The sequence below is a fragment of the Chiloscyllium punctatum genome, chromosome 8 (genome assembly GCF_047496795.1).
Source record: "Chiloscyllium punctatum isolate Juve2018m chromosome 8, sChiPun1.3, whole genome shotgun sequence".
Taxonomy (NCBI): domain Eukaryota; kingdom Metazoa; phylum Chordata; class Chondrichthyes; order Orectolobiformes; family Hemiscylliidae; genus Chiloscyllium; species Chiloscyllium punctatum.
This window is the reverse complement of record NC_092746.1, coordinates 88,402,619-88,428,929: the sequence shown is the minus strand read 5'-3', so window position 1 is coordinate 88,428,929 and position 26,311 is coordinate 88,402,619. Positions and strand designations below refer to the sequence as shown.

Below are 26,311 nucleotides of genomic sequence, written 5' to 3'. Positions count from 1 at the left end.
GTAGGGTAGGAACTTATTCAAAACCAGCTGGTGCATGTTCAGGCTTCTGTACCTTCTCCCCAATGGTAGAGGTTGTCAAAACATTGCCAGGGTGGGATGGATCTTTGAGAATGCTGAAGGCCTTTCCTTGACAGCGGGCCTGGTAGATAGATTCTATAGATGGGAGGTTGGCCTTTGTCCAGGCTGAGTTCACCATTCTGTAACCGTCTCCGATCTTGAATGGTACAGTTGCCATACCAGGTAGTGATGTATCCAGGCAAAATGCTCTGTGGTGCACCTATAAAAGTTGGTATGGGTATTTGCCATCATGCCAAATTTCCTCAGCTGCCTGACCAAGGATGGAGGTTGTTGGGCCTTTGTAACCAGCGCATCCATATGAAGAATCCAAGAAAGCTTGTTGTGGATGACCACTCCCAGGAGCTTGATACTCTCCACTCATTCAACCTCTGTGCTGTAAATGTGTAGGGGGGCATGAATAACAACAACCTGACAAAAAATCAATAATTAGTTCCTTGGTTTTGTTGACGTTGAGATTTGGGTTGTTCTCCGTGCACCATTTTTGTGTTTTCCACGTCATCTGTAGTTCTGTTTCATCACCATCTGAGATTCGACTGACTATGGTGATGTCATCAGTGAACTTGTAAATGGCATTAGTCTGGTATTTGGCGACGCAGTCATGGGTATACAGCGAGTACAGTAGGGGACTGAGTACGCACCCTAGAGGGCTCCAGTGTTCTGTTCAGTGAGAATGAAATATTATCCCCAATATTCACTGGTCTGTAGGTCAGGAAAATGAGGATAGAGTTGTGGAGAGTGAGGCTTAGTCCGAGCTCACTAAGTTTTTTTTTTAGTAATCAGTCTTGAGGGAATAAGTGTTGAAGGCTGAACTGTAGTCTGGGGGGAGATGTTCTGGGGGGAGTGAAGGGTAAGTGATATGGCATCTTGTGTGGATCTGTTGGTCCAATAGGCAAATTGGAGTGGGTCAAGAGTAGTGGGGAGGCTGGAGTTAATGCCATGACCAGCCTTTCAATGCCCTTCATGACCACTGAAGTTAGGGCCACTGAGCGGTAGTCGTTGAGACAGGCCTCACGCCTGGTTTTTAACAAGTTCTCTATGTCCTAATTCATCCAGGGTTTCCTGCTAGGGAACACCCGGATTGAATTCCTCAGTGTGCAGTCCTCTTTGCTGATTAAAGTCTGTGAAGGTGGTAATGTACTCGACCAAGGTACCTGTGGACTGTTTGAACATGGCCCACTCAGCCGATTGCAGACAGCACTGGAGTTGATCCTCTGCCTCCTCTGACCAGCACTGGACTGGTATCTGAGAGGGGGTCTCCTGCTTGAGCTCTTGCCTGTAAGCCGGGCGAAGAAGCACTGTATTGTAAGACATAAAAATCCCTTTTGGATATCCAAACTTCGTAATGTATCACCATTTAAATACAGCTATCCTTTCTATTATTCACACCAAGGAGTATAATTTCACATTTCACTGTTGTACTGGATCTGTCATGTGTTTGTACACTGTCTTGTTCAGATTATTTTAAAACCCCCTTACATCCTCCACTCTGCTCAGAATCCACCTAGTTTTGTCATCCACAGACTTGGATATATGGTTCCCTCATCTAAGTCATCTTTGTGTACAGAACAACCTCGATCATACGAACGAGATGGGCGGGGAGTAATTTGTTCGGATAACTGGTTGGTTTGGAAAACGTTTTTATGGAACATTTAAGATCTTGTTTGGATAATCCAGAATTTGGATAATTTTGAGGTTGTTCTGTACTGTCAATGGATTAGTGGAGCTGGAAGAGCACAGCAGTTCAGGCAGCATCCAAGAAGATACCTGGATGCTGCCTGAACTGCTGTGCTCTTCCAGCACCACTAATCCAGAATCTGGTTTCCAGCATCTGCAGTCATTGTTTTTACCTGTACTGTGAATGGCTGAGTCCCAAGCTTTCAACCTTGCTGTACTACTCTAGTCTGTCTGCCACCTGAAATAGGTCTGATTATTCCTACTATCTGTTTCTTCCGTCAACCAGTTTTCAATTGATGTTAGTCTATCACCCACAATTGTGTAATTTTACCCACCAGTCTCTTTAATGTAGGTTTGATATCCAATTACGCACCTGGATTTCTTCCTTGTCAAATTATCAACAAGTACACTTGGACCCCTTTGTACCTCTAAACTTTCTGCTATCTTGCTGCTTAATAACTAAGCTGCACATGTATTCCTCATCTCAAAATAAATGTCTTGCGTTTTTCCACATTATATTCCATCTGTCATGTCCTTGCCTATTTATGAAGCCTGTCTAGCCTGCTGCAACCACTTTACATCATCCTTCATGCTCATGCCTGCATAGCTGCAAACTTGGAAATATTGCATTGATCCCCACCTTTGAATCATGTTAAATATATTGGGAACTGTTGCAGCTCAAGTACTGATACTTGCCAATGCTCAATTAAGTTAATGCTTAGGAACTCCTGCAAGTTCTCAAACAAGATGCACCGTGTACAGCCAAAGAAATATATTGCTATTCCCTTAGTATCACTGGGTCAAAATCCTGGAACACCTCCACTTAACAATGTTGTGCATGCACCTGTACTAAATTGCTAATGGCAGTTCAAGACCACAGCTCACCACCACTTTCTCAAGGACAATTAGAGATTGAGCACTTTGGCTGTGCCACACTATGAATAAATCGAACTTATTATTTAATCTCCATCTCTGTCTCCTCTAACTTTATCCAGTTCTGATTTAAAGATAAGCAAAAAGTGTTTATTTTGCAAGCGCAAGAGTGTTTTTCTTCAGTCTTCTAGAGTGTGTAGCTTTAGCATCTCCTGTCACGAGGAGAAATGTGCCAAAACAGCTCAACTAACAATTAAACCAAAAATCTGAAAGAATTGCAAAATGCTTGAAACAAAAAGAGAATTTGCTGGAGAAACTTAGCTGGTCTGGCAGCATCTTTGAACGGCAAGCAGAGTTATTATTGAGTCCGGTGTCCAATCTTTAGGACTTCAGTTCTTTGCACAGATGCTGCCAGATCTGCTGAGTTTTCCCAGCAATGTTTGTTTTTGTTTAATTGGGAGGGGGTGGAATGCATGGGGGAAGTTTTAAGTTCTTCAGCAAGGAAATCAAAAATTGTCAGGGAAGATAGAAAGTGAAGTTTGAAATAAATCAATGAATGGCAGAGCAGGCTCAAATGGCAGAATGGTCTACCTTTCCTATTTCTAGTGTGTGACCTGAAGGTAGACTGCCAAATCAAATCCCTTGTGTTCGTAACACATAGTAAAATTAAAACATTTAATGACCCTCCTAATTGAACCTAACAGTTTCTAACCAGACTTGTTGAATAACCAATATCAGACATAATTTTTAAGCTATAAATATAACTTAATCATACAATAGCATTAGCAGGGCCAACTTAAATTAGAAGGTAGATTAGTGTGGTGCTGGAAAAGCACCTGATAAAGGGCTTTTGCCCAAAACTTCGATTTTCCTGCTCCTTGGATGCTGCCTGACCTGTTCTTTTCCAGCTCTAATCTAAATTCTGGTTTCCAGCATCTGCAGTCCTTGTGTTTTTTTTCTAACCTAGAAGGTAGTCTAATGTCTGATTTTTGAACCCAGTCTTATTTGATTGTAGTCACCACTCCCACAAAGACAAGCAGACAGTTTAAAGATTAATTGAAAGAAGACAAACCAGTTATAACTGGCCAGCTCACTTGAGCAGATTCTGCAATCTGTAACATCACAGGCACATGGGATTGAAGATACTGGTGCATGCAAAAACTTCCAATAGACTTTGAGTTATTCAATTAGTTATTATTTGAGATTCTATTCTCCACTTAAATAAATTCATGGAAGAATAGCCAGGGAGTAATTAAACTTTTGGATTAGTGGTGCTGGAAGAGCAAGCAGTTCAGGTAGCATCCGAGGAGCAGCAAAATCTACGTTTCGGTCAACCCGAAATGTAGATTTTTTTTGGCTGCTGCTTGGATGCTGCCTGAACTGCTGTGCTCTTCCAGCACCATTGATCTAAAATCTCTGGTTTCCAGCATCTGCAGTCATTGTTTGTCTTTACCAGGGAGTAATTAAACCTCCATCTATAGCTTTTGCAGCCAAAATCCTTTTTGGCTTAAACACAGTTCAAAACCAGTTAAAACTTTGGTTTCTTTAGGTTCGACTTGTTGCCTTCCTATGAGGCCTCAGTTAATATTCAACATCTGCCATCTGTTTGAGCTCAAAGCATCTCTGGAACCAAAACCACTCCAGTACTAATTAAACAAGAATTAACCTGCAATTAACTTCCAGGCCTTCCTTCCTAAGTAATTTTTTTAAAACAAATTACTCAGTCTGATGGTCCCCTTCAGTTCTTGGCCGACAGCTCCAAACCAAAAGTGATGATTTAAAAAAAAATCAGTGAGGCTTGTAAAACTAGTTTGTACAAATCTGACAAAACATATTGCCCACTGTTAAGGAAGTGCAAACATTATTGGAATTGTTCATATTTCACCGATTTTATAACATTTGGTTGGTGTTTTTTTTTCTAATCTTGATCTTTTTAGACATTGTGTTAATTCTGTTGGTAGTTGTGCATTTTCATGGGATGTGGGCATTGCTCGCTGGCCGGCATTTATTGCCCATCCCTAGTTGTCCTTGGGAAGGTGGTGTTATGGACCAAGTCAGACCACTCAACATTCTTAGCAGGCAGCTCAGACCATGACTTTGCAATTTGTTTCAGTAAGTGTACAATGAAAATTACCTGGATTGTTAGCTAGGTTGACTACTAGATTTTAAAACCGATCAATTGTATTCACAATATTACACAATGAAACGCGAACAAAATAAAGAACCCCGACAGAACCTCAGCTATCCAGCTAGACTAAATTATGCTGTTCAGAATACAACAGCCCCAATAAGCAAACTCTCTCTAAAATTCAGTATAAATGGAACACATGCTTACAAGTTGAAGTTGAAGGACAGAAAAGAGACTTTCCACACAGTTCCCTGTTGAACTTCCCAGTTCAGACTGAACTAAAACTGCTCAGCTTGGCGAGAGAGCTGACCGCTCCCCTTTCATTCTACAAGTCACTTCTGAAACATTTTGGCTTAAAGTCTCATCTGCTTACAGAAAACAAAAAGCCTCAGATCTTTTTTCACCTCTGTACCAAACCAGACTGATTGGAGCTGAGTCCGGTTTATTACCCCTCTGTCCCTTTGAGCCAAGGAACAGCTTTGTGACCGTAGTGAGTTGGAAATGTGAACCCTTGCAGTTCACTTGTTGTGGGTTAACCCACAATCCAGTTTAGGGAGGGGATTCCAGGCTTTTGACCAGTGAGCGTGAAAGAACATGATTGATTTCCTAATCAGGGTGGTGAGTGGCTTAAGGGGGAGTTTAAAGGTGGTGGTGGCGGCCCCATGTAGCCATTGCGCTTATCCTCCTAGATGCAAGTGGTTGTGGGATGAAATTTCCCTCTAAAGGAAACAATCTTTTTCAGCACTTACCCTGTTAAGCCCCTTCGAATCTTGTTTCAAGGGAATTGAACTGTCTCATTTTAAAGCTTACTTGTAGTTATTGTTTCTGGTGCAATCTATGCAAGGAGTAGTATTGTAGCTCCAGGATAGCTTGTTAATAGAAACTTAAGTGTGACTACAGTTTTAAAAATGTACTCTTGTGACCAAGTTGGTGATTTTATTTGGCTTTGTGTCACAGTGCAAAAATTACATGTCAGCTTGAAGCTAAACTGTAGTGATATTCACTATATATGTGACAGTGTTGTATCTGTTTTATGGCTAAATGTGTGCTAGCAGCTATGACTCATTGTCACTAAGAATGTAAGAGAATCTCAAATGTAAGTAAACCTAATTTGAAAATAGTGTCAATAAATAGAAGTGAATGACTTTTGCCAAGGCATTACTTAGTTCATTAAAGTAAAACCACCTCATGCCAACTGCTGAGTAATATTAACCAGCATCAGCACAGCAAGTTTACAACACACTAAAAGCAAATTACTGCGGATGCTGGAATCTAAAACCAAAAGAGAATGCTGGAAGATCTCAGCAGGTCTGGCAGCATCTGTAAGGAGAGAAAAGAGCTGACGTTTCGAGTCTAACTGACCAGCTTTGAAAAAGGGTCAGTTAGACTCGAAACGTCACCTCTTTTCTCTCCTTACAGATGCTGTCAGATCTGCTGAGATTTTCCAGCATTTTCTCTTTAAGTTTACAATGCAGTCTGACTGACATCTGTTCAATCTCCAACTCTGGCTCCATTTTTGAGCAGTTCACTAAGGGCCCCAGTAATGCTGTTTGAGAATTTTATTTATGGTTTTGAAAAACATTTTAACTTGTTCAGGCTTATTAAACCTCCCTGGACTTTAACCTGGATCTTCTACGCTAGAATTTAATGTATGTATTCACAATACTGTATTTGCTTTGGGTGTTTGTATTGAGGCAACAATCCAAACAGAGAATTTAACACTCTAGCTTTGTTAAATAGCATTTTACTTGCATGACACTAATCTTTTACTACAAATTCTGTCTCTTATGGTCCTGCTTCACAACCATCTGAAGGAGGACCAGTGGTCCGAAATCTAGTGCTTCCAAATAAACTTGTTGGACTATAACCTGGTGTTGTGATTTTTAACTGTGATTTTTTTTATATTTGTGCAAATCAAACATTTTATCTTTTGGTAGTATCAGTTCATTTCAGAAAACAATATTTCTTGGCAAGAAACCTGAGCTGTCATTTGAAGTTTTTTGTTTTAGGTATAGGAAAAGTGCACTAACTTTCTATTACCTCCTTGTTTAGTCAGTAAAGTTTGAAACTTGCCCAGCAATGACCTGTAAACTTAAGTGCGCCAATGATTTTCTTTTCATGCCTAACATTAGTCAGAGATATACAGCATGGGAATAAACCCTTTGGTCCAACTTGTCTATGCTGACCAGATGGGGCAACGAGGGCAGTTGCTTGCGCCGCCTCCATAATGAGGCAGGTGGGAGACATGGCACACGTCTCCGCTGGCTACATCTGCGGGACGTGTACCCAACTCCAGCTCCTTGAAAACCGTGTTAGGGAATTGGAGCTAGATGAACGGCGAATCATTTGGGAGGCTAAGGGGGTAATTGAGAGGAGTTACCAGGAGTTGGTTTCTCCTAAGGCTCAGGCCAAGGATAGATGGGTTACAGTTAAGGGGAGGAAAGGGAACCGACAGTGCAGAGATCCCCTGTGGGTATTCCCCTCACCAATAAGAATACTGTTTCGGATACTGCTGGGGGAAGGGGAGATGACCTACCAGAGGAAAGCCATAGTAGTCAGTTCTCTGGCATTGAGCCTGACACTGGCATAGAAGGGAAGGGGGGCAGAATAGAAAAGTACTCGTGGTAGGCGACTCGATAGTTAGAGGAATCGACAGGAGATTTTGTGGTCCGGATTTGGGATTCCCAGAAGATATGTTGCCTCCCTGGTGCCAGGGTCTGGGACGTCTCCGATTGGGTGTATAAGGTTCTAAAAGGGGAGGGTGAACAGCCAGAAATCATGTTACATCTTGGCACTAATGATATAGCCAAAAAAAGGATTGAGGATATAAAAAGTGATTTCACGGAGATTTCAACCTGTACAAGAAGGACAGGTTGCGTCTGAACTGGAAGGGGACCAATGCCCTGGGTGGAAGGTTTGCTCGAGTAGTTAGAGAGGGTTTAAAGTAGTATGGCAGGGGGGTGGGAACCTGAGCTGTCTACCGGAGGTGAGAGTTGATGCAGATGAGGCAATAGCAAGAGGTAGACCAGCCAGTGGGAAGGATTTTCCTAGGAAGGAACCAAGGGATCATTTAAAGTGTGTTTGCTTTAACGCAAGGAGTATCAGGAATAAAAGTGATGAACTTAGCACCAGGTACTGATCCATGCTCTATGATGTTGTGGCCATAACAGAGAATGGGTTTCTCCAGGAGCAGGAATGGTTGCTGAATGTTCCAGGGTTTAGAGCATTTAAAAAAAAAAATAGGGTGGGGCGGGGGGGGGGGTGGGGGGCAAAAAAGAGGATTGGGTGTAGCACTACTAATCAGGTGAGGATATCACAGCTACAGAAGCTTCTATTGTAGAGGAAGATAGGCCTACTGAGTCAGTATGGGTGGAAATTAGGAACAGCAAGGGAGCAGTCATCTCGTTAGGGGTTTACTGCAGGCCCCCCAATAGCAGCAGGGAGATTGAAGAAAGCATAGGTTGGCAGATTTTGGAAAAGTGTGGATGTAGTAGGGTAGTTGTAATGGGTGACTTTATCTTTCGCAATATTGATTGGAACCTCCTTCGAGCAGAAGATTTGAATGGAGCTGTTTTTGTAAGGTGTGTTCAAGAGGGTTTCCTAACTCAGTACGTTGACAAGCCGACGAGGGGAGGGGCCATTCTAGACTTGATGCTCGGAAACGAGCTGGGGCAGGTATCCGATCTTGTGGTGGGAGAGTATTTTGGTGATAGTGACCACAACTGCCTCTCATTCTACACAGCTATGGAGAAGGAGAGGATGAGGCAAAATGGGAGGATATTTAATTGGGGAAGAGGAAACTATGACACGATTAGACATGAGTTAGGAAGCATGGATTGGGAGCAATTGTTCCATGGTAAAGGCACTATAGACATGTGGAGACTGTTTAAGGAACAGTTGTTGTGAGTGATGAATAAATATGTTCCTCTGAGACAGGCAAGAAGGGGTAAGATAAAGGAACCTTGGATGACAAGAGCGGTGGAGCTTCTTGTCAAAAGGAAAAAGGTAGCTTACATAAGGTGGAGGAAGCTAGGGCCAAGTTCAGCTCTAGAGAATTACAGGCAGGCGAGGAAGGAGCTCAAAAATGGTCTGAGGAGAGCCAGGAGGGGGCACGAAAAAGGCTTGGCAGGACAGATTAGGGAGAACACAAAGGCATTTTACACTTGCGTGAGGAATAAGACAATGGTCAAAGAAAAAGTAGGGCCGATCAGGGATAGCACAGGGAACTTGTGTATGGAGTCTGAGGAGGTAGGGGAAGCCCTAAATGAGGTTTTTGCTTCTGTCTTTACGAAAGAAATGAACTTTAGTGAATGAAACCTTTTGAAGAGCAGGTGTGCATGCTGGAATGGATAGAGATAGAGGAAGCTGATGTGCTGAAAATTTTGTCCAGCATTAAGGTTAATAAGTCGCCAGGCCCGGACCAGCTTTGTCCTCTGCTGCTTTGGGAAATGAGAAACGCAATTGCTTTGCCACTTGCGAAGATCTTTGCATCCTCGCTCTCCACTGGAGTCGTACCTGAGGACTAGAGAGAGGTAAATGTAATTCCTCTCTTCAAGAAAGGAAATGGGGAAATCCCCAGCAATTACAGACCAGTAAGTCTCACGTCTGTCGTCAGCAAGGTGTTAGAAAGGATTCTGAGGGATAGGATTTATGACCATCTGGAAGAGCATGGCTTGATTAAATGCAGTCAACACGGCTTTGTGAGGGGCAGGTCATGCCTCACAAACCTTATCGAGTTCTTTGAGGATGTGACTAGAAATGTTGATGAGGATTGAGCTGTGGATGTGGTGTATATGGACTTCAAGGCATTTAATAAGGTTCCCCTTATTTGGTAGGCTCATTCAGAAGGTCAGGAGGAATGGGAAACAGGGGAACTTAGCTGTCTGGATACAGAATTGGCTGGCCAACAGAAGACAGCGAGTGGTAGAAGGAAAATATTCTGCCTGGAAGTCTGTGATGAGTGGTGTTCCACAGGGCTCTGTCCTTGGGCCTCTACTGTTTGTGACTTTTATTAATGACTTGGATGAGGGGATTGAAGCATGGGTCAGCAGGTTTGCAGACTACACGAAGTTTGGAGGTGTCGTTGACCGTATAGAGGGCTATTGTAGGCTGCAGCGGGACATTGACAGGATGCAGAGATGGGCTGAGAGGTGGCAGATGGAGTTCAACCTGGATAATTGTGAGGTAATGCATTTTGGAAGGTCAAATTTGAAAGCGGAGTACAGGATTAAGGATAGGATTCTTGGCAGTGTGGAGGAACAGAGGGATCTTGGTGTGCAGGTACATAGATCCCTTAAAATGGCCACCCAAATGGACAGGGTTGTTCAGAAAGCATATGGTGTTTTGGCTTTCATTAACAGGGGGATTGAGTTTGAGTCGTGAGATCTTGTTGCAGCTCTGTAAAACTTTGGTTAGACCGCACTTGGAATACTGCGCCCGGTTCTGGTCGCCCTATTATGAGAAAGGTGTGGGTGCTTTGGAGAGGGTTCAGAGGAGGTTTACCAGGATGCTGCCTGGACTGGAGGGCTTATCTTATGAAGAGAGGCTGACTGAGTTCAGACCTTTTCTCATTGGAGAAAAGGAGGAGGGGAGGGGACCTCATTGAGGTATACTAGATAATGAGAGGCATAGGTAGAATCGATAGCCAGAGACTATTTCCCAGGGCAGAAATGGCTAACACGAGGGGTCGTAGTTTTAAGCTGGTTGGAGGAAAGTATAGAGGAGATGTTAGAGGTGGGTTCTTTACACAGAGTTGTGAGAGCATGGAATGTGTTGCCAGCAGCCTGCTGGACATTCATATGGTCACAGAACTTTGAGGGTGCATACATGAGGATCAATGGTCGGCACAACATCATGGGCTGAAGGGCCTGTTCTGTGCTGTACTGTTCTATGTTCTATATCCCAACCCAATCTAGTCTTACCTGCTCGCACCTGGTCCATATCCCTCCAAACCCTTAGTATTCACATAACCATCCAAATGCCTCTTAAATGTTGCAATTGTACCAGCTCTCACCACTTTGGCAGCTCATTCCATACACATACCACCCTGTGCGTGAAGAAGGTGCCCCTTAGGTCTCTTTTTATATCCTTCCCCCTTTCACCCTAAACCTATGCCCTCTAGTTCTGGACTCCCCTGCCCCAGGGAAGAGACTCTGTCTATTTAAGGACTCACCTTCATCCCCCTCCGTCCACGCATCAATGAATTTAATACACGACGTGACATGGAACAATTCTTCCATTGCCTCCGCCTCCGAGCTTACTTTCACAATCGGGACTCCCGCCCACCTTCCGAGGACCCCTTCGCCCACCTCCAACACACTGCATCCACCTGGACACCCCGCGCTGGCCTATTACCTGCCCTCGACCTCTTCATTTCCAACTGCTGCCGGGACATTAACCGCCTCAACCTGTCGTCCCCCCTCCCCCACTCCAACCTCTTCCCCCTCACAACGCGCAGCCCTCCAATCCCTCTGCTCCAATCCCAACCTCACCATCAAGCCAGCGGATAAAGGGGGCGCAGAGGTAGTCTGGCGCACTGACCTCTACACGGCTGAAGCCAAACGCCAACTCGAGGACACCTCTTCCTACTGCTCCCTCGACCATTACCCCACCCCCCCCCCCCCATCACCAAACCATCATCTCCCAGACCATACAGAACCTCATCACCTCAGGAGATCTCCCACCCACAGATTGCAACCTCATAGTCCGGGAACCCCGCACTGCCCGGTTCTACCTCCTTCCCAAGATCCACAAGCCTGACCACCTTGGCCGACCCATTGTCTCAGCATGCTCCTGCATCACTGAACTCCTCTCTACCTACCTTGACACTGTCCTATCCCCCCCTAGTCCAGGAACTCCCCACATACGTTCGAGACACCACCCACGCCCTCCACCTCCTCCAAGACTTCCGTTTCCCCGGCCCCCAATGCCTTATCTTCACTATGGATATCTAATCCCTCTACACCTCCATTCACCATGACCAGGGCCTCCAAGCCCTCCCTTTTTTCCTCTCCAGACGTCCCCAACAGTACCCTTCCACTGACACTCTCATTCGTTTGGCCAAACTGGTCCTCACCCTTAACAATTTCTCCTTTGAATCCTCCCACTTCCTCCAGACCAAAGGCGTAGCCATGGGCACACGTATGGGCCCCAGCTATGCATGTCTCTTTGTTGGCTATGTAGAACAGTTGATCTTCCGTAATTACACTGGCACCACTCCCCACCTCTTCCTCTGCTACATTGATGACAGCCTTGGCGCCACCTTGTGCTCCCGCGAGGAGGTTGAGCAATTCATCAACTTCACCAACACATTCCACCCTGACCTTAAATTTACCTGGGCCATCTCTGACACCTCGCTCCCCTTCCTGGACCTCTCCATCTCCATTAGTGACGACCGACTTGACACTGACATTTTTTTACAAACCCACCGACTCCCACAGCTACTTGGCGTACACCTCTTCCCACCCTATCTCTTGCAAAAATGCCATCCCGTATTCCCAATTTCTCCGCCTCCGCCGTATCTGCTCCCAGGAGGACCAGTTCCACCATAGGACACACCAGATGGCCTCCTTCTTTAGAGACCGCAATTTCCCTTCCCATGTGGTTAAAGATGCCCTCCAACGCATCTCGTCCATATCCCGCACCTCCGCCCTCAGACCCCACCCCTCCAACCGTAACAAGGACAGAACGCCCCTGGTGCTCACCTTCCACCCTACAAACCTTCGCATCAACCAAATCATCCACCGACATTTCCGCCACCTCCAAAAAGACCCCACCACCAGGGATATATTTCCCTCCCCACCCCTTTCCACCTTCCGCAAAGACCGTTCCCTCCGTGACTACTTGGTCAGGTGGATGCTGCCTGAACTGCTGTGCTCTTCCAGCACCACTACTCCATGTCTATTTATCCTGTCCAGGTCCCTCGTGGGGCCCCATTGTATGTCTTGTTACTTCACTTGTGAATTTCTTTCTCAATATTTGTCATAAATCTCCACACAATGCAGAGCTATTTTGAATGTTTTTCCTATTGATCTTTTCAGTTGCTTGTTTATTCATTTGAATGCCCTCTGCTTTCTGAACAGATGATATTTGGTTTTGAGACTGACCTGTTTTTTAAAACTAGTTTATGATACATCTGTATGAAGAAGTGTGAGGTTCACATGCAAAGTATTTTAGTACGATTTGAAAGTGCAGCATGAAGAATTTAGCCTCCCCTTCTTGCAATTCTCACATCTGCAAGACTTAGTTATCCAACACTTATGAAGGGCTTTTGCCCAAAACGTCGATTTCGCTGCTCGTTGGATGCTGCCTGAACTGCTGTGCTCTTCCAGCACCACTAATCCAGTATCCAGTTGTAAACAACCTATCCAGGAAATACAGTATTGAAATATTCTTATGAAAGAGCAGATCAGTTTCATTCTGAACGTGATGTACAGAGTTTTCATTTTTTTGAACTGGGAGAGGTCAACTTGGCTGCAAGCTTTACTCTGCTTTACTCCAACTTGGCTTTGCTTGAACTGAACCAGATAAAAAATGTGCCTCTCCCAGCAAGTCACTATTCAAATATAGCTGAACATGTCTTGCTGGAAAAGCGCAGCAGGTTAGGCAGCATCCAAGGAGCAGGAGAATCGACGTTTCGGGCATGAGCCCTTCAGGAAACTGTTCAAATATAGCCCAGCCAGGGGTCGACACAGGGCAATCTGTTATCATCATTCATGTGATTTTCGCAAAGCCCATTTTTAAAAAGAAAAGTCTGTAATTCTGAAGATCTTAACCAGCTTCAGTTGTATCAACAAAATTTGATCTAAAATTCAAGTAATTCCTGAAAGCAAGATAAAATAAACCATCTTTGGTAACCTCCAGCAGCATTTTGCCTGCATTGGTAAACTGGATTTTCCATTAAACTGATAGGGAAAGCTACCAGTGAGGAGGAGCAGCACATTGATGCTTATGATCAAAGCTGATAACCACTCTTGAATGTTTTTCGCTTTGCGGCAAGTTAAAAAACCATTTATAAATTGATCTCCATGCAGGATAAGACAATTTTAATAATGCAGTGAAGTGTGCAGAAGTCATGTCAGGAGCAGTGCCCATGCATACCTAAAAATCAAGTGTCAACCGAGTAAAGCTCTGACTCTGGACTACTTGGCTGCTGAGTAACCGATACACAACTAATCGGTAAGACAACCAATAGATTAGGTTTAATCCCTGCAGCCCTGGCACAGTCCAGTTGTGAATGGCAGTGAGAATGGTGAAGGAGGATATTGAATTGATATGCCCACCCTTATTGGTAGGACAACCCAGTTCATCAATGTTTGGAATCCCTACAATGTGGGAAGAGGCCAATTGACCCATTGAGTCTGCACCCCCACCCCCATTAACCATAGCTAAGGCAGCACTGTGATCTGTAATTCTGGAATTTTTTTTGTTGCTGAACTTTCCTTTTTTTTATCTTAAGTACCTCTACATTTACACCCAAGATTGTGCTGTAATGTTGTGACTGTAAACTTTTAATAGTAGTCATTTGAGTACACGTGACAAAGGACAACATTCATGATTGTGTTCTTGTGGATTCCCATGTCATAGAAAAAATGTGCTTTCGGAGTTGGTGATTTAATCGCGTTACAGCCAACATGTAATAAAATGTTGTGCTTCAGAAAGTGTTCCCAGTTTGTCAGTTGCATTACAGTGAATTCTGTTAATGAAATACATTTTATGGCAGAATGACATGTAGTTCAATTCAATAGCCTGCACATCCTTGAACGCAAAGGGGCTTTTCAGCATAAACATGTAATCTGTACCTCCTGCTGAGGCCCCCAATATTTCAAATGTGATTCTTGAGTGAATTTGCTTCACTGGACATGATATTCAAAAAAGCTGAAGCTGCAGGACACTGCCAAACTATGGACCCTGATAACATTCTGGCAACAGTAGACATCTGCTCTATTGCTAGTGTCATCCCTAGACATGCTGTTACAGTGCAGCAGTATATCTACCTGCCCACAGTTGCCCAGTATGTCCTGTCCACACAAAATGCATGACATTGAGCCATTCAGTGCCTATCAGCATGGAATTAGAAGGTATGAAGCACCACTGGCTCAGCCATAACCTGTACAATGGCAGTCATTTTGGGTTCTCCCAGGGCCATGCAGCTGCTAACATAGTGATATTCACGCTTGGGCATGGCTTTAAAAAAAAATAAGCTGCAAAGGTGAGATGAAAGTGATTGCCCTTGACATCAAGGCATTATTTGACCGATAATATCCCAGAACTCGAGGAAAAACTGGAGCCAATGGGAACCGAGTGATAGGACAGCCATTGGAGGCTGCTGAATTTCCGCTGGGTAGATATGTTCTAATCAGCCTGTTCAGAGACGTTGTGACACGCGTCTAGAGCAGGTGGGACTTGTACCTGAGTCTCCTGGCACTACATACAGCATCTTGTACCACAAGAGCCTTCGATCTTTGGTAGTTACTTAGGGTCAGCTGCTTCTTCAATATCTTGCCATAAGCTCTCCTTCAGGAGTTGCCAGCTCTGATCTCCAGCATCTGCAGTCCTCCCTTTCTCCTCAAAGATACCTCCTGAAATGTCCTTTCTCGTGCTCAAGTAGCCTGTGCTTGATTGCAACTGGGTATGAACAATACCTCTGCTTAGGCTGATAGGTGGCAAGTAACGTCTGGCATTTTGTGTGGCAACAATCGTCCTTTCTCTTAAAAAATATCTAACCGTTGGCCTTTGTTACTCTCTGGTGCCACTGTCATTGAATCCCTTGGTATCAACAACATCGTGGGGGTTGTCATATACCAGAAATTAAACTGGCCCAGCTTTGTAAATAACTGTGTGACAACAAAAGCAGGTTGGAAGCTAGGAATTATGTGGGAAATGACTCTCCTTTGTCTCCTCAAACCTTTTCACCATCTTCAAGGTGCAGGTCAGGAATGTGATGAAATATTTTGTACTCCTCTAGATTTAGTGTAATTTTGGTAACATTCAAAATTTGACACCACTCCAGGACAAAACAGCTTTGTTTATCCAAGCAACACAAGGTATTCCTGCTTCCCACACTGCACAATGGCAGCAATGCCTGCCATCCACAAGATGCACTGCCACCATCAGTTTTCGTCTAAGCTACACACCATTCTGACTTGTCACTATAACCTTTTTTCTGTTTAAAGTTTACTATCACTAGCTCAGAATTCTGAAACTCCTGTGGATATACCTAGATCAAATGGACTGCAGTCGTTGAAGAAAGCAGTTGACCAGTGCCCGCTGTATATTGCAATCCAGCCGTCTAGCCAAATGAGCTAACCAGCACTCCTCCCTGAGAGATGATTACCTTCCAGTTAAATGACCATGAGTCCACAATCTGTCATGTTGACTTTACGCTTCTTTACTAGTATTGACGAGAGGGCAGATTCTCCCAGATTCAACTCAATAGTTGGATTCATGTACAAAGTGTGTGATTAGATCCATTTTATCCCTATAACACCAGCTTCTTGCCTTGTTGGGTTGTGCACAGCCTGCCAGACTTTCCATCTTAATCAGTGTGCCACGTGTTCAATCACTGCCTTTGCATGAAACCATAATGCAAGCAAATTTTAATTACCAAGACCAGTTTGAATTGATTACTTTGCTAAAATGCTCATTGACTACTTCCTGCAAGGAAGATCACTTGGCATGGAAGAAATTCCCTATTACATTACTGAAATAATACATTTTTATTTTAATTGGTCTTTCTTGCTTTGTGCACTCCAGCATTGAAGTCCTTTTTCCATTCCTAAACCCTTGACATACTGATGCATTTTCCTGGAGTTTGATTGTTGACATCTCTCATTAATTGTGCTGAGAATTTTTTTAATATAATGCATTCAATGCAAAGAATTTCATGAATGAATCTGATAGCGAGGCAGGGCAAGCATTTAAAGTTAATCTGTGGTTTATGTTGGGTCCTGGTCTTGGGAATACAGTGGAGTGAAATTTGGAGAAGACTTAACTTTTACTTTCTGCCAAAGAGACATTAACTGATGAATTGAGAAGGCTGATAATAACAGATGCAATTTAATGTGGATAATGTTCGTGATTTACTTTGTAAGAAAACTGGCAATGTCGTTTAAGAGGTTGACAGTACGTGATTCCTTGAAATTGGTAGTGTAAGCAGATAAATTCCTCAATTCCTTCTTCTTATTTTACATTATATTGACATCTCAAACACCAAAAGGAAAGCAGATGCTGGAAATCTGCAACGAAACCCTCTTCAGAACTGGACTAAGTGTCACTGGGCCCGAAACAACATTCTGTTCGTTTCTTTCCACAGATGTTGCCAGACCTGCTGAGATTTTCCAACAATACCTTTTTTTATATATATTGCAAGTCACTGTTTTTACCTGTCAGCTGAAATGTTGAGTTCAACTCTGGATACCAGGTAGTAAGACTGTGTCCCTGTTGAAACTCTGATTCCAGTTTGTTAATTCTAAAATAAAATAATGCATGCATACAGCCAGCATATTTTGTAGTTGATGCAAGATGTGCTGGTGTCTACTAGCTCCCATGTAGTACAGTTGCAACACACATCAGCCAACCATTTTTACTTGCTGCTAAGCTTAGTATTAAATTATCCTTCTTTTTAGTTATATCTATAGTTCAATGAATTAAATCATAAATGTAATCCATAATTATATCTCCTTACAATGAATTTATAAACTAGGTCATTGTTTCGAGGGAAATACTTATTAATCTTGTGTCGGTCTGCTCACTTAATGGCTTTGGGTTTCTGTGCTTATGTCCTGTTGCTTGGCACCAGCTCCTTCTGGGGCCACTGCTTTTCTTCAAAAGACCAGAACGGCACCTTGCTCGCAGCACTGAATTCACTTGCCTAACAAATTCCTCAACTTGCATCTAGTCATGAGAGATCTTTTTATTTTTCCTGACTTTTTACATGGCAAAGTAACATGTACTTAATTTTTAAATCAACTTGTTTGTCTGCATTATGATGTGGCTTGAATCAGTTGCATGGGAAATTATGCAAAAATTTATTGGGAGAGGGCTCAAAAGTTTCCAGGATAATGGAAAGTCTCAGGAATCCAACTTCACGCACAGCAAATAGGGGGACAACTGAGAACAGGGGAAGTCAATGCAGAGGTGAGGTTGAGTGTCTGTGTGTATCTGTGCAAGTGTAAAGGGATAAAAGTGTGGGAGGCTGTGCACATGTGAATGAATGAGAGGGTCTGTGTAATTGTATGGGTCTGTAGGAATCTGTGTAGTGTGATGGGGTCACCTGTAGTGTGACATGAACCCAAGGTCCCAGTTGAGGCCATCCCCATGGGTACCGAACCTAGCGATCAGCCTCTGCTTGGCCTCTTTTTTTTTCATTGTTGCTTGTCTCGAAGTCTGCCTTGGAGGATGGTCACCTGAAGTTCTGAGGTAGAATGTCCTGGACTAAAGTGTTCTCTAACTGGGAGGGAACACTTCTGTTTTTGTGCGGAGTCCACTCATCTGTTGCTGTCGCCTCTGCTTGATCTCGCCAATGTACTATGCCTCGGGGCATACTTGCTTGCAGCGTCGGAGGTAGACTATTGCCTGAGCGAGTTTTGAGAAGATTTGCTTGCTCAGGTTTGCTTGCTGAGCTGGGACATTGGCTGAGTCGCATGAGTACCTGCCACATACATGGTGGAAGTTGTCCCCATGCGTAAGGGTGGTAGCAGTGTTGACGTTCTGACATGTCTTACAACCTTGTCATGGTAGATGCTGTATGGTGTTGTCCTGGAAGCTGGCCAGTTTGCTTTGAACAATGATCTGTTTGAGGTTTGGTTGTTTAAAGGCGAAAAGTTTTGCTATTGCAGAATACCATTGCAGATCGGACACAATGAATCATGAGTCAAGAGTGTGGTGCTGGAAAAGCGCACTTGGTCAGGCAGCATCTGAGGAGCAGGAAAATTGATGTTTTGGGCCAAAGCCCTCCATCAGGAATGAGGCTGGGAGTCTTGGGGGTGTAGAGATTAAATGGGGAGGGGGGGTTGGGGCTAGGATGAAGGTGACTGGGATAAGGTTGTGGGGGGGGGGGGGTGGTAAAAGGTCTCTTTTTTTTTCTTTTTTCTTTTTCTTTTTTCTTTTCTCTTTTTTATTTTTTCTCCCCCGCCCCCGCTCCTTTCTTTTTTTTCTCTCCCTCCCTCCGACACCACCACATTTATCCCAGTTCCAACTCAGCATCGCCTCGTTCCCTTCCCTATCCCACCTGTTCATCTTCCTTGCCATCTATCCATTCCACCCTCCTCATTGACCTATCACCTTTTTTTTACCCCTCACCTCCATCCACCTATGGTGCACCTAGCCACCTTCCCCCTAGTCCCACCCTGAGGCACCCAGCCTCCTTCCTGATGAAGGGCTTTTGCCCTAAACATCAATTTTGCGGCTCTTTGGAGGCTGCCTGACCTGCTGTGCTTTTCAAGTATCACAGTCTCTCTACTCTAATCTCCAGCATCTATAGTCCTCACTTTCATCACAATGAATCATGGCTGATCGGTGTTAGCTAGACTGTTGATACTTAAAATTGACAAAACACTGCGATTGAATGAGATACATCCAAGAAGTTTGGAGTGTGGGGTCACTGGCCAGTCTTTTGAGGTGTCAGAAGACTAAAATTGCCAAGATTAAACCTTTTTTATTGAACAAACTCAGCAATTACAAACAAATCAGTTTAATTTCAGTGATAGGGAAGTTTCTTGAGACTGTTATGCGGGATAGAATTTGTAGTTCGATGGAATAAGGGGTCAATTTAAGAGTCGTCATGGCTTTCTCAAAGTGAAATCCAAGTTTAACAATCAAATTTGCTCGAAATTTGAGGTGGTATTGGGCAGGATCAGGGTCACATTGTTTGCTTATGTTTGGGTTTGAGTTCTGCTGCAGCCATTCAGCTCCTGACCTCATTAAAGCTTTGGTTCAAATATGGACAAAAGAGCTACATTCCAGAAGTGAGGAGAGAGGGACAGCTTTTGACAACAAGGAGTTGCCACAAAGAGTAGAGCTCCCAGAACACATCCTTGTGGAGTACCATGGATTACTAAACTCCAGGCTGAACACTTTCCATCAACTACCGCCCTCTGTCGTGTATGGGCCAGGCAATTGTGTACCCAGACAACCAAATTTCCCTACATCACATGCCTCTCTAATGGTTAAGTGAGCCTACCATGGGGGAACTTTATGAAATGCTTTGCTGAAATCCATGTCCACCACACCCACTACTCTGCCTTTCTCAGTGTTGTGTCACTTCCTCAAATTATTCATAAGACTTGTGAGGCATGACCTGCCCATCCAAAGCATTGCTAATAATCTCTAATAAAGCCATTATTTTCCAAATAATCATAAATCCTGTCTTTCAGAAACCTCTCCAATAATTTGCCCACCACCGATGTAAGACTGGCTAGTCTATAATTCAGACCTTTTGACTTAGGTTCCTGTCATATCCTAGTAAGTCTGCAAACAGTCAAAATGGATGAAAATAAAATTGTAAATGTTTTCTTAAAAAGAAAAATGCCAGACTTGCTGGACATAATCAATGGAGACACTAATTGATTAAATAAACCACTAGAATTTACCTCGTTACAGCACTCGCAGTTGGGAAAGCTATTTGTAACCCTTTTTTTTTGTCTGAATCCCCTTTAGCGTAACAACTTTGAGACTCAGCTGTCCATGGCTAGCTCCATCTTGATTTGTGAAAAGTGAATTTTATTTTTAGAAGTGTAAGCTTTAATTATATTGGACTTGTGTAAATATATATATAAAGTTTCTTGCCTGCCTTATTGCATTGATACAATTGGTACCTTTACTGCTGTTTTGCAGATTCATTCTTTTGTCATGCAAAGATGTCTGCCCTTTCAGCATGGGCCATTGGAATGGTGGTTTAATGCTGGTTTACCTTCCCTACGCTGGTATGGATAGGAGCTGTCTTGCTGCCAGAGGCTAATGTGTTCTCAGCATTGGCCTTGTAAGGCAGAGCTTAATCCATTTGAAGACTTAACATTTTTACTTATTTATAATGACCGATCTCTTCAGATGGCTAGTTCCAACACCATTTTCATCAGTAACTTGTCAATGAGTTGCAAAAGTGTTAGTTTGACATTGCTATACTTAAGTTCCTAAAGTAAAAACATTGAAATGTGATATTTTGTGAAATGCTATAGAAATTCAATTCCAAATATTGTTTTTGTTCTAGGCTCAAGACAAGAGAAAGGCCCTTGAAGAGACAAAAGCATATACCACCCAGTCCCTTGCGAGTGTTGCTTACCAGATAAATGCTTTGGCAAACAATGTGCTCCAGTTGCTGGATATTCAAGCCTCTCAACTCCGAAGAATGGAATCTTCCATTAACCATATTTCTCAGGTAACTAAATTTGTCCATGAGAAAGGAATAAAATTGTACAAACCTTTTGAAAAGTAATGGGTGCTTATGTTTCTTGAAGTATTATGTTTTACTTTGACCCTTGGGCAATAGTTTCCTGCAACGATTCATCATACTTACTCCGTATCATATTTAATAGTGCATCTAACCAGAACGGCTAGTAATTGTCTCCTTTTTTGGAGTTGAGAAAACAATTTTTTGCTTTGGAATTAATTCTAATCAGTTGGGGTGCTGTAGTTTCAGCAGTCTAGTAATTACTAATGCTTAAGGGTATTTTAACAATTTTATATCAGTGGTTTTATACGATGATTTAATTTAACGTGATTTATTTTTAATGGTAGATCTTTACTCTTGGAATTTCTTTATCATTCATATGCTGCATTACTTTGGATACATGAAAATATTAATTTAACCCTTAAACTCTTGATGCAGATAGTGAGGCTTTTTGATTTCTTTCTGATAGTAGTTGGAAACAGACTAGTTAAATTTGTAACACCTCATACTTTGTTTTCCTCCACAGATTGTTAGGGTAACTTATAATTCATTTGCACAACTTAATGTTTAAATCATAAAATTTTGCTTTTCCCTGAATTTCAACATCCAGTAGTACTGTCTGACACTGGGGCCTTCTTTATTTTTTGAATTGGACATGGAAAATTCCAGTGTTTATCATTTAATATTTAATCACTCCTGTTGAAAATGTATGTGGTTTCAGTTCCAGTGGTAATAGAATATGGCTCTGCAGTATGCCCCTCAAAATTAACAAGATTGTCACACAAATGTACACTTGCATGTGAAGAATGGTCACATAGATGAGGTGGTGGATAACTGGCACAAGTAAAATCAGTAAGTATCAATGTGTTGTGAAAGCAAAAATTCACGAGGGAAAGTAGTACTGACTGCAGGCTTAAAAAATCGACCTGTTTCAGTGTGAGGAGAACTTGTTTGTGTAGGTCTCTGTTTCTTGATTGCTGACTTTTTTTTACTTTAAGTGATCAAGTTATCTGCTTGGCAGGCAACAAACCATGTCCTGTCAGACTGTTCTTGTTAGTTAGTGCTGTAAAGTTGAAGGCTGCCTTTTAGAACTTAAAGCTGGTGAACTTTCATGGAGCTTTGCTATTTCTTGAGGTCCTGTTAGAGTATATTGATAAACTGTGAAGAGCTAGGATAATGTAGATTGATGTCTAGAATAACTGGATTATCCTCATTTTGAAAATCCTGAATCCTTTTGTGGCTATAATGTTTAATTCCTGATCTGTCATAATTCATGTTACCATTCTATAACCTCGTTGAATCTCCTTGCTAATGTAATTCATGGATATTGTGGTCTAATGACTTGGAATTAAGCAAGTATCCTTCATTCTATGTTATAACAAATTATGAAATAGAATTAACAAGAAAATTAGGAAGATCAGATAGTTGAATAAAACAAAAGCCAAGTCGGAGCTCATTTTACTCATTTCCCTTCAGTAAAGGCATTGTGTAGCCTTTAATGGCTGTGTCTTAAGTGTCAGGCTGGTTCATACTACTTGGAATGCCATCTGAATTGGCCTTGTAAGACGCTGAGTTATGCAAAAAAATTGCTACATGTAAATGGTTTGGATGGGTAATGAATACATTGAGAAAAAAACTCCAGTATGCTACTTTCTGCAAGAATACTCTGGCAATTTTAGAAACTGTTGGCATACCTTATACGTGGATTAATTCTTTGTTTTCAAAACAAATGTGCCTTGTATTCTGTAAATAAACTTAATTTTGTCATGCTTCCCTTCCTTTAGAAGGAGTTTAAAACCTGGACCTCCATGATCTGCGTTGTGTTGTAAGGCAAAGATTTTTAAGCAATTTGTACTTGGTCAGTGCACTGCAGTGCACCATGTACAAGTGACATAATGGCAAGTGCTGGAGAAAGTTGGCAGACCTGGCAGTATCTGTGGAGAGGTAGAGAGTTGGTCAGTATTGAGTTGAACATGAACAGTGTCTTTCAGTTTCAAAGATTCATGCTGTAAAATGGAGAGAAGATGGAAGGGCCGAGGAGCAGTTTTGAAGAATGTGTCCAGACCAAAAGGCAAAGGGGAGTGGTAGAAGAGACAGGCATGGGAGTTATTTGTAAATGCTAATAGCAGAAAATAGGTCATCTCTACGGAGAGCAAGCTCTCCTGCTTGCCCCTCTTCTGTCTGCCTGTGTTCCTCCCCTTTCCACCCTTCCCTAACTTGTCCCCCTCCTTCCTCTCTGACTCTGCCCCACCTCCCTCCACAGCTTTACACCCCTCTCGGTGTGTGTTTCTGTCTCTTGAATGATGTTCGGGAAGAGGGGCATTCAGATGTGTTAATAGGTCAAAAATAGAGGGGAATGTACAAAGATTGAGACTAGCTGTTAACATTTTTGTAGACTGTTGTTTTAAAGCAACAAACTGCTGGAATAGTGAATATATTTGGTCCTCTTAAGCTGGTTATTAAAAATGGAGGTGAGTTCATGCATTGTACAGAACAAGGCGCATCTAATTGGAAGAGGGATTGAGTTCCAGAGCCGTAATGTCATGCTGCAACTATACGAAATGCTAGTGTGGCCACACTTGGAATATTGTATACAGTTCTGGTTGCCCCATTACAGGAAGGATGTGGAAGCAAAGGAAAAGGTGCAGGGGAGATTTACGAGGATGTTGCCTGTTCTGGAGGGACAGTCTCATGAGGAAAGGCTGAGAGACTCTGACCTGTTCTCATTTGGAGAGAAGGCGGCTAAGAGGGGATTTGATAGAGACATACAAGATGATCAGAGGATTAGGTAGGGTAGACAGTGCAAGTCTTTTTTTTCCCCCAGGACAATAACGTCAGCTTGTACGAGCAGGCATACCTATAAATTGACGGATGAGAGATTTAAAGACAGATGTCAGAGGCAGGTTCTTTACTCTGTGGTAAGGGCACAGAATGCCCTGCCTACCAATGTAGTTCATTCAAATTAGTTAATTAGAAATTTAAACAATCCTTGGATAAACACCTGGATGATGGGATAGTATAGGGGGATGGTCTTCGATTCGTTCATAGGTCTGCACAACTTCTGAGGGCCAAAGGGCCTGCTCTGTGCTGGTTTGTTCTGTATTCTATGAATATTGCAAGGTAACAGATTTTAGGGCCTGTCACAGAGCCTGAAGCTCTGTACTTTTTTTTTAGGTGGAGCTATCTGTCCTAATCTGTACAGATTAAGCTTGTTTTCCTGTGATCTTGATTCAACTAATAGAACTTGCCTTATTATTTATCTGTTTGCACATCTCTGACATCTTGATTTAATTTTTTTGTGCAATGTTTGCTTCCTGAGTAAACCAGTCTTGTATCCTGTATCAGGTGATTGAACTGTAATATTCCTCTTAGATGTATGGAAAAAGATGTATGCAGAAACTGTAGTGTTGCAGTTTTCGCATCAGGGTGCTTGGGTGTTATGAATAAATGCTAGTATTGTGTGATTGTTACTGAATGGAGATCCACAGGCTTGGGCTGATGTTCTTGGAGGCACAAATCCATATACCACCATGGCAACTTTCGGAGTTTGAATTGAACAAACTATAATAAATTTCACACCAGCCAATCTGTCTTGGTTCATATGGAACTGAGATTTGTTTTGGTTAGTAATTTTAAAAGAAATTCTTCTGGTTTGCTATAAGAGGATTGTGGGTAAATCCAAGATGGAGGATATGAAAAATTTGTGGCTCTCCGAGCTGCTCCTTTTTGAGGTGTTGGAGGTGAGTTCCTTGAATTCCAGGAGCAGTAATGACTGTGTTTCATAAGCTGTTACGTTGTTTTGGAACTTTGGTTGTCTGTCTGGTGCTAGGATCAAGAATATCTTTTGAGAGTGTGCAGAATATTCTCAAAGTGGAGAAAGACCAGCCCGTTAGAACTACAGAGGACCCTCAATTTATCCAAATGACACGGGCTGGGAGTATATTGTCAGATAATGAAATGCTGGATAACACAGTTTAGCCAAGCACTGGGACCATGCAATCTTGCCGTGTAATCGGAAAGTCGGAAATCTAATACAGGATAATCGTGGTTCCACTGTAATGACATGGGAAGGGAAATGGACAAGATTCTGAAGGGAGAATATATTAAGTTAGGCAGGAATTTTAAAGAGGTATTCTAGGGTCATAATATCTGGATTACCCCTAGTGCTATGAGCTAGTGAGGGTAGGAATGGGAGGATAGCGCAGATGAATGAATGGCTGTGGAGCTGGTGATGGGGAGAAAAATTCACATTTTTGGATCATTGGAATCTCTTCTGGGGTAGAAGTGACTTGCATAAAAATGACGGATTGCACCCAAGTTGGACGGGGATTAATATACTGGCAGGCAGATTTGCTGGATCTAAATTGGGAGGATTTAAACTAGCAAGGTAGGGGGTGGGATCCAGGGAAATAGTGAGGAAAGAGATCTATCTGAGACTGGTACAGTTGGGAAAAGTAGCGGGTCAAACAGACAGGAACAAAGCACAGAGCGAAATAAGAATGATCACTTGACCTGCATTTATTGCCATGCAAGCGGACGAACAGGGAAGGCAGATAAAATCAGGACATGGTTATGAATGTGGGCCTGGGATATCGTAGCAATTATAGCGACATGGTTCAGGGATGGGCAGGGCTGGGACCTTTAAAGTTCCAGGATACAAATTCTAAAGAAAGAGGGGGAAGAGATGATGGGAAGTGGCCCTTTTTTTGATCAGGGAAAACATTATGGCTGTACTTAAGCTATTCTTGGAAATACATCCAGGGAATTTGTGGATGGAACTGAAATAAGAAAAGGATGATCATCTTATTGGGATTGTGTAATAGATGACCCCAATAGTCAGCAGGAAGTTGAGAAAAAAAATTGTAAGAAGATCTCAGTTACCTGTAAGAATAACAGGGTGATAATAGTAGAGGATTTTAACTTTGCAAAAGTAGACAGCGACTGCTATAGTGTTAAGGGTTTAGATGGAGAGGAATTTGTTAGGGTTGTACAAGAACATTTTTTTTTATTTCAGTATGTGAATATAGAGAAGGTTGCACCTTCATACTAGTGAAGATGCAAAACTTGACCTACTCTTGGGAAATAAGGCAGGGCAAGTGGGGGAGCACTTTGGGGTCAGGGACCATAATTCTCTTAGATTTAAAATAGTAATGGAAAAGGGTAGACCAGAT

General features: G+C 42.7%; 1 protein-coding gene across 6 annotated transcripts in view; it reads left to right on the top strand.

The window, feature by feature from the left end:
• abi1a (abl-interactor 1a) overlaps nucleotides 1-26,311 on the top strand; it is a 132,441-nt gene that overhangs the window by 21,232 nt on the left and 84,898 nt on the right. For all 6 annotated transcript variants that reach the window (XM_072575999.1, XM_072575997.1, XM_072575995.1 and 3 more), the window contains exon 2: nucleotides 20,961-21,128. In XM_072575999.1, coding sequence (XP_072432100.1) covers nucleotides 20,961-21,128 — 168 coding nt within the window. The remainder of the gene's footprint in view (nucleotides 1-20,960; nucleotides 21,129-26,311) is intronic.